Source organism: Medicago truncatula, chromosome 3 (genome assembly GCF_003473485.1).
Source record: "Medicago truncatula cultivar Jemalong A17 chromosome 3, MtrunA17r5.0-ANR, whole genome shotgun sequence".
In the NCBI taxonomy this organism is placed as follows: Eukaryota; Viridiplantae; Streptophyta; class Magnoliopsida; order Fabales; family Fabaceae; genus Medicago; species Medicago truncatula.
In genome coordinates, this window is record NC_053044.1 from 12,331,690 (window position 1) to 12,340,240 (window position 8,551).

Consider the following 8,551-nt stretch of genomic DNA (forward strand, 5'->3'; position numbering starts at 1 on the left):
ACATCGTTCATACTTTACAAGCATTGACGCAATAAAGGCTGTGTTTGGTAACACAAAAAAGCTAGTTTATAGCTTGTTGAACTATCAGCTAACTTATAGCTTCTTTTTACCGAACACGTCGAAAATAGCAAAAAGACAATACATGAATGTTGGTCTCTCCGCTGGTATATAGTATAATATTACGTGTCCATATCCCAAATCTTCACGCACCCTCCAAATCTTCACACACTTTCCGAAATTGGATAAAATATATATAATTTTACGTATCCAACGCACTACTTTAACGTTGTATTCTTTTTTATATTTTACTCACTAATCCTCAAAGCATGAGAGATGCTCTATATAAGTGGGTGAAGGAGTTTGACTATGAGAGCACTCCCATTGAGAGAATGGATTTGATTGAGTTGAGCAAAGCAGTGAAAGAGGTTGAACTGGTGGATGAGTTAGAGAGTGATAATGTTTCATTTGTTCGTATATTATGGGTTAATATTTCAGGACAACACAGATGTCGTGTGAGTTTCCTTTACTTTGTTTCTTTCATTTAATTTTTTTTATTTTTTTATTGGCCAATAGAATAACCTATACTTAAATAAACACATAAGGATAGTTCTGGTGAGTTTAGCTCAATTGACAAGAATATTGGATAATATATATAGGGATTTGGGTTCAAACTCTGGACACCACACTTCTCCGTATTTAAATGTGTAAGTTCCAGTCAATAGGTTATTTAAAAAAAAAAACATGGATAAGGAGAATATCTCGTGAGGGTTGTTTAAACATGAATTCTACATAAAATATCAACACAGCCACGTGTAAACTGTATCATTGTAGTTTACAAATTTCTTTTAAATATGTTTTTAATTCTTATAAAAATTAGGAAAAAACACATATTAAATCTTTTTATATTTTTTTTTAAGAAAAATCTTTTATATTTTATTAATATGTTCTGAGGTTATGTCATATTTTGTTTCAGGCTATTCCTAGAAAGCATTTCTATGATGTTGTTAAGAAGAATGGGATTGGTTTAGCATTTGTAAGTATCGTAATGACTTCTGTTTTAGATAGACCTGCACCTGGCTCTGGTCTAGGGTTAGTCGGTGATGCAAGAGTAGCACCAGATTTGTCTACTATAAGGACAATTCCTTGGTACACAGTTTTTTATTGAAATAATTATATTTAAGTTTTTTACTCCTCCGTTACATAAAATGTGTCATATGTATTAAAAAAAAAGTTGCTTTGAAATAAATCTCAATTTCAATTTTGAATATGTATGAAATTAAGTAATGTGCTCATTTTTAATTATCGTACTAATTTTGAGTTTGACTATGACCTTATTTATAGTCTTTCTAGTTTCTTTCTTAATGATATCATCTTTAACGTAGATTTTCTTAGAAAAGACAGACTAAATTATAATAAAGTAATCAACTGTAGGTGCAAACAAGATGAAATGGTTTTAGGTGATCTGAATGTTAAACCTGGTCAAGCTTGGGAATATTGCCCAAGAGAAGCCTTTAGAAGAGTTACCAAAATTCTCAAAGATGAATTTGACTTGGTATGCTGCATAGTTTTTTTTTAATTTTTTTTTATTAAGGATGTTGTACTATGGTGTTTTATTCACTAAAGATTTTTGAACGATATGAAAATAGAGAACTATTGAAGTGGTTAATGCAGTTCAGTTATATGGTTTATTACATTTAGTAGATAGTTAATAGTAATACTCATGTGGAAACTCATTACCCTGTGTAACTTCATTAACCACGAGTTTGGATATCACTGTGTTGTTTAACTTATAAAAAATAGGCTTAAATGTTCTTTTAGTCCCTTAACTATTTAATTGGTATCGCTTTGGTCCCTTAATTAAAAAAAAGATTGTTTGAGGATTTTAACTTTTTTTTTAGTCTCGTTTTGGTCCCTTCTAGTAGGTTTCCGTTAGGGTTTTAAAAAAAAGTTAACTCCTGGACACGTGTCACCTTGTCATTGGCTCTGAGTTTTTTTTTTTTTTTTTTTACAAAAGAAAATTATTATTTTTTTTAAATATATATATTTTTTAAAAAAAATCCCAAAGCCAATGACAAAGTGACACGTGTCCCAGAGTTAACACGTGTCATCTTGTCATTGGTTCTGAGAATTTTTTACAAAAAAAATAAAATTTATATATTTAAAAAAAATTAATTTTTTTTTGTAAAAAAAAATTAATTTTTTTTTGTAAAAAAAAAATAATCTCAGAGCCAATGACAAGGTGACACGTGTCCACACTTAACGTTTTTTTATTAAAACTAACGGAAACCTAACAGAAGAGACCAAAACAAGACTAAAAAAAAACATAAAATCCTCAAACAATCTTCTTTTTAGTTAAGGGACCAAAGCGATACCAATTAAATAGTTAAAGGACCAAAAGAGCATTTAAGCCTAAAAAATAATTTTGGTATTTTCGACAACTTTTACATCAAAATTTTAGAAGGTTAACGCAGTTCAAACAAGTAAGCAATTAAATTTGATTGTTGAACGGTGTTGTCAACATATATTGTTAATGCATAGGTTGTCCAATAATTTTACTTATTCAAATAGCAAAATTGTTAATTTATAGTCTGCTTCTAGGTCGTGAATGCAGGATTTGAGATTGAGTTTTTTCTCTTGAAGAGCACAATGAGGTATGTCATACAATATTATATTGTCATTCGATTAGTGAAACTTATCATGTCATTTCTAGTATCATGCCGGTTTCCACAGTAAAACAAATAAAATAAGTTGATAATGTGTGTTAAAATGTGCGACCTTAGTATTTCTCTTTTCAAACATGAAAAAATAATACAGGGAAGGGAAAGAAGAATGGATACAATTTGACTCGAGTCCTTATGGTTGCTCGTCCGCATTTGATGTTGCTTCCCCAATACTTCGTGAAGTTACTTATGCTTTGCATTCTATGGGCATTCCAGTAGAACAGGTAAAAAGCACTAAGGAGTTCTTAAGTTGATTAACTAGATTACTTGTAATTAAGACTGATTCTGTTTGATTTACATTGGATTTATGATGGATAATTTAACAAGTGCACCAAATCACACAAGTAATAAAGTCTGATTCTGTTTGATCATCATTAATGTGTTATCCGTATGTGGAATGATGGACTTGGAAAAAAAATTTGGATGGAAAAGGATATAGGTTTTAGATCAGGGCATTTTTAGTGAGAGAGCGTGATAGTGATAGGGGTAGATACTTTGATCACATGGTTTAAATAGATGTTCATGTTTCAAAAGAGAGGTTAGGGTAGCTAATGAGAAGTAGGTATAAGGTAACATGGTCAGTGACATAAAGACATGTAAGCAAGAGTGATATGTACTAATGATGAGTTGTAAAAGCTAGCATAAAAATCGTGTGAAAGAAGGAAGGAATGTTCTAGACGTTCAAAATGGCAAGTGATGTATCTAGTCTATATTTATACCGAGATACATTACTTATTTAATGAATTTAAAAAGTCAATAGTTTCTTATAATAAGAACTAGAGGGAGTAATATATCTCGGTTAGGTTACAAAGCCAAGTATTAATAGCTAGCTATAACCTAGAATATGTTCAAAGATGATTAGAAGTTGAAACACCTTAAAAACAAGATACATTAAAAATATAGTTTAAGTTGTACCATAAATGGACTCAATTGATCACATGTTTCCAACTATATCATAAAGGTTCATCGAACATTTAATTCTCAACTATGAGAGTCTAGTTACACATGATAACGATAACCAATAACATATTCAAAGGGTAAGAGAAATATACATGAACAACTATGAGGTAGATCTTCAAAATTGTTTCTAAGACTTGAAAATGCCACTTTGGGGTTGTTAGATCTCACTTTACGCATCAAGGACGTCAAGATTTGGATCCCCCAGTCATGGTTGAAATTAGGTCTTTATAGCCTTTTTTTTCGCCGCACATACACCACCTAAGAATCCATGTGCCTCACACATGACCTTCATTAATGTGTTGTCAAATTGTTATTATCGTGTTGACGTAAGTTTAGAGGGTTCAAAAGTTGTCATGCGCCTCACACATGGTGAGGAGAGTTTCTCCGTTTTGCTCTCAATTTTTGAAGTTTCCAAGCATTTTCTCTTTTGATATACATGTCTTCTGACTTGGGACAGAAATCTCCCATGTAAAGTCGGCTCATAATTTCTTCAATGTAACAACTCTAATACCTCGGTAAACTCTACCAAAAAGAGACTTACACCTATAGAGTCTTCTGGTCAGGGAAATAGAATGATATGAAAAGACTATATTTAGTATAATACCTATTTTTCCCAAAACCATGAGTAACTCACCGTGAAACCATTTAAAAACGTAAAATAAAGTTACTAAACAGCTTGATAAAACACTTAAATACATGATATGACGATGTTAATTTATGTTTGTTAAAAAAATTCCTTTGCATTATTAGGAGTGTATGAGATTCAATACTTTCTATTTCTTTGGTGAATATGATTTGGAGCATGATTTCTAATACATGTGACCCATTCTCTGAATTATTTTAATTGCAGTTGCATGTGGAAACCGGAAAAGGTCAATTTGAGCTGGTTTTGGGTCATACCATTTGTACCAAAGCTGCTGACAACTTAGTATATACACGTGAAGCTGTTAGGGCAATTGCTAGAAAACATGGCTTGCTTGCAACTTTTATTCCAAAGTAAGTGCCATGTTCAATTATTTTTCAATTCAGCAATAGTTGACATTTTTTTTTTCAAAATTTATTTGGTTAACTATGTGGAAAAATAGTGGTAACGCGCATTTTAATTGTGTGACCATATTTTTCAGCTTCTAAATATGGTCATGCAATTGAAAAAGGATAAATATTGGTAGACCACCTTTTTTTATACCACTTGTGTACACCCCTTATGTGGCAGGGATAATTTAGGTATTTTACCATTTTCTCTTTCATTGTCCTCTTCTCCTTTCTCTCTCTAAACACAACAATTTCCCTCTCTCTCACCACCACATATCCGCTGTCAGCGCCACCCTCATCAACAATTTCTTTAAATATTAAAAAAACAAAAAAACAAAATCAAATTCTATGTGTCCCATATTCATAACAAATCCAAGATTTCATCTTTTCACAGCTATCCAGAACCAAATTCTATTTTGAAACTTTGCAACAACAACAGAGCAGATGCTTTTGAGATTAATATCAAGTTTGTGTTTTTGAAAATCAGGAGATCTTAAAGAGTTGTTGATAGTGATTATTATGCTGTTTTGAAAACAGTGAAGGAGATTGGAGAGAATAAGAGCTAGGATTGGATTTGAGAGAATTTTGGGTTTGATGAATTTTTCTGGATGGATAAGGATGAAATTGGAATTATTGAAGATGAAGATTGTTGTTGTTTCTATCATTTTCTGGTTTAAGTGATGGTAAGGAAAAGATGATGAAGATTGGAATTGTTAGAATTTGGAATAGATGAGGAAAGAGGGAGAAGAGATGGTGAAAGAAAGAGACGGAAGAGAGAGAGAGAGTGAGAGAATTATTTTTTGAGTTTTTTTTGTTTGTGGGGACCATCAGAACAAATGTCACAATTGTAGTTGGTGGTATAAGTATGTATGCCACATGAGGTTGTATGGGTATCACTACTCATTGAAAAAATATGATCACACAGACCATATATTTAATTAACTGAAATTTTCCAGAGTGGTACAGAGGGGAGTGTACAAGAGTGTCAACCTATCTTTATTCTTTTCCATTTGTTATTATATCATCAATCGAAACAATAAATGCTAATAAAATCTCACACACTCAGAGAAATTGTCCTGTAACAAAAAAAAATTGATCCATGAAAAAACTACTTTGTCTACTCAAAGGTGTGTTTCAGAGTTGGCTTTTGAAGGAGAAGACTTTGGATCATATTTTGATAAATATTTGATATTTTAAAATAAAATTAAAAGAACAACTTGATATTATATGGTATCATGTTTTTTTAAAAGCTTTTAAAATATCAAATTATATATTCAAATATAGACTTAGCCCTCAAAGTATTTCCCTACATAACCCTTCAAAATCCTAGTCGCAAACACATTGTTAGAGTTGATAAACTCCTATTTCATCCTTTATATAACACATAAGTAAACAATTTGAAGTGCATAATAACAATGTTATGTTGTACTATTGAAGGTACACATTAGATGATGTGGGATCTGGATGCCATGTGCATCTAAGCTTGTGGCAGAATGGCCAAAATGTATTTATGTCATCTGATGAATCATCAAAGTATGGAATATCAACTTTGGGGAAAGAATTCATGGCTGGAATTCTACACCATCTTCCTTCTATTTTGCCATTTGTAGCACCACTTCCTATCAGGTTTCTATTCTCTATGACCACTCATTCTTCTAAATATTAATGTTGTCTTCATACACAAAAAATTTCCATATTATTTGAGAGTCGAGGTTAAGGGTAATTTATAAACACTAACTCTTCAATCCATCCCTTGAGGTCGGAAAACAAATTATGTATCTTAATTTGATTGCAGTTATGATAGGTTGAACCCGACCACATGGGGTTCATACTTGTTATGGGGAAATGAAAATAGGAATGCTCCATTGCGAACTTGTTCACCTGGAATTCCCGGTGGTTTAGTGAGTAATTTTGAGTTTAAACCATTTGATGGTACTGCAAACCCATACTTGGGCTTAGCTGCTACAATTGCTGCTGGCATTGATGGCCTTCGTCGACATCTTTCTCTTCCTGAGCCTATTGGTAAGATAATATAAACTATAAGTCTTTTTCCCTTTCTAATCTGCTACCATTTTCGTTGGCACTGCTCTTTTATGGTTCTTTTGCTGATTTGTATTATGATTGCATAATATTTTTTTGGTTCTTACAATTTTAGAATTTGTATAAAATATTTAATTGAATAATGAACTTCATATTTTATGTATGAAACAGACATAGATCCAAATCTAGACAACCTTCAGAGATTGCCAAAATCACTCTCAGAATCTTTGGAAGCTCTCCATAAGACTGATTTCTTTGATGAATTTATCGGTCAGAAGTTGCTAACTATCATAGAAGCAATTGGAAAGGTAAATATTTTGAATTGTTTTGTTGTACGCCATATTTTAACTTAGATGAAATTAAATTTGTATGTTGCTTTTAACACTTGGGTAGATTTTTGGGCACTATCCAATAATTGCACTTCTTGATCGTAATGAAAATCAGACTACTCATATTTTAAGTTGTACGTATATCTAAGTCTATTTAGTGAAGGTTGATTATGAATTGTATGATTATCATCCATTGAATAAATAAAAGAAAACTAGAGTTTGTCTTTAATTTTTGTTTTTACTAAATCAATTTTCTATAAGGTAATTGAGTTCCTTAAAAATCCTCCGGAGTTTATGTATAAAGTCCTAAATTTTTCCACCACCCCCTTTCATCTTTACATGGTTCTCTCAACCAAACTAATAATTCTGATGCTTCATTAATATGTTACTTGTGATGCAAGGCTGAAATTGATCAATACTCGAAGAACAAGGACGCATACAAGCAACTCATCCACCGCTATTGATTTCGACGAATTAATGTGACTTGAGATGTCAAACTATTGGTTGTCTTATTTTCTTGGGCAAGATTGTTTTGATGAATTTTTCAAATAGAAATTTATTGTTATTCGTTTAAAAAAAATTCCTTTTTCACTTTAATTTTTCTGTTTATTTTGTAATTAGGAAAGTAAACTATCATTGTGTGTAATTTGTGAGGCAAGACTGTTTTGATGTCAAACTACTATGTTTATTGTCATGCCAGACTGAAATTGATCAATACTCGAAGAACAAGGACACATACAATTTTCTTTTGTTTATATTTTTTAGATATTCATTTTTTCTTTAACAATGCATAACAATTAGTAATTATTAAAACAAATAAATCATGGAAGCTAATTCCTTCTCCCTTGTTCCTACTTACTCCATAAATCATTGAAGCTAATTTGCTTCTGTTAATGCCACCAATGATAAACTCTTCAAAAGCATTATCATGTTTAGTCAAAGGTCTTTGACATTGTCAACAAATTGTTCATGAGTTAGTTTAGAAAATACCTCATCATCATCAGAGTTTGAACCAGATTTTGCATCAGAAGTTGTAGTGGCCATCAGGGCCAAATTAGCTTCTTCATCTTCTTCCTTTTCACATTCTAAGTCTTCATCAAATTTGTCCTATGTTGCCATAAGACTCTTCTTAAGTTTCCTCCTGTAACTTTCTTTCCTAGAACTCTCCTTCTTTGACTTGTCTTTCTGTAACTCTAGACAATCAGCAATGAAATGACCAAGTTTCTTGCAGCGGAAGCAACCCTTACGTTCTTCCTTCCTATTCTTGAAACTTGATTCTTTTGACCCATTGCTTTTACCTAGTAACCTTATCTTCTTGGTCAAGTAATACAATATTTTGGTTAAATAAGCCATCTTTTCAAGCCTTGAATCATCTTCGGAATCTCCATCAAGAACTTCTTCTTCTGACTCAGCAGTCTTTAATGTTTTGGCAGATTTTTCCTTGGATGTCAAAGAAATAGACTTCGACTT

General features: G+C 31.8%; 1 protein-coding gene across 1 annotated transcript; it reads left to right on the forward strand.

Annotated features, from left to right (window-relative positions):
* The first annotated feature begins 311 nt into the window (after positions 1 to 311).
* Positions 312 to 7,836, forward strand: LOC11409831 (type-1 glutamine synthetase 1). The gene is made up of 10 exons (XM_003599549.4): positions 312 to 512; positions 974 to 1,146; positions 1,432 to 1,552; positions 2,599 to 2,651; positions 2,815 to 2,944; positions 4,531 to 4,676; positions 6,150 to 6,338; positions 6,508 to 6,734; positions 6,924 to 7,060; positions 7,483 to 7,836. The coding sequence occupies exons 1-10, from the start codon at positions 327 to 329 to the stop codon at positions 7,543 to 7,545; spliced, it is 1,425 nt and encodes a 474-aa protein (XP_003599597.1). The 5' UTR covers positions 312 to 326; the 3' UTR covers positions 7,546 to 7,836.
* The last annotated feature ends 715 nt before the right edge of the window (positions 7,837 to 8,551 follow it).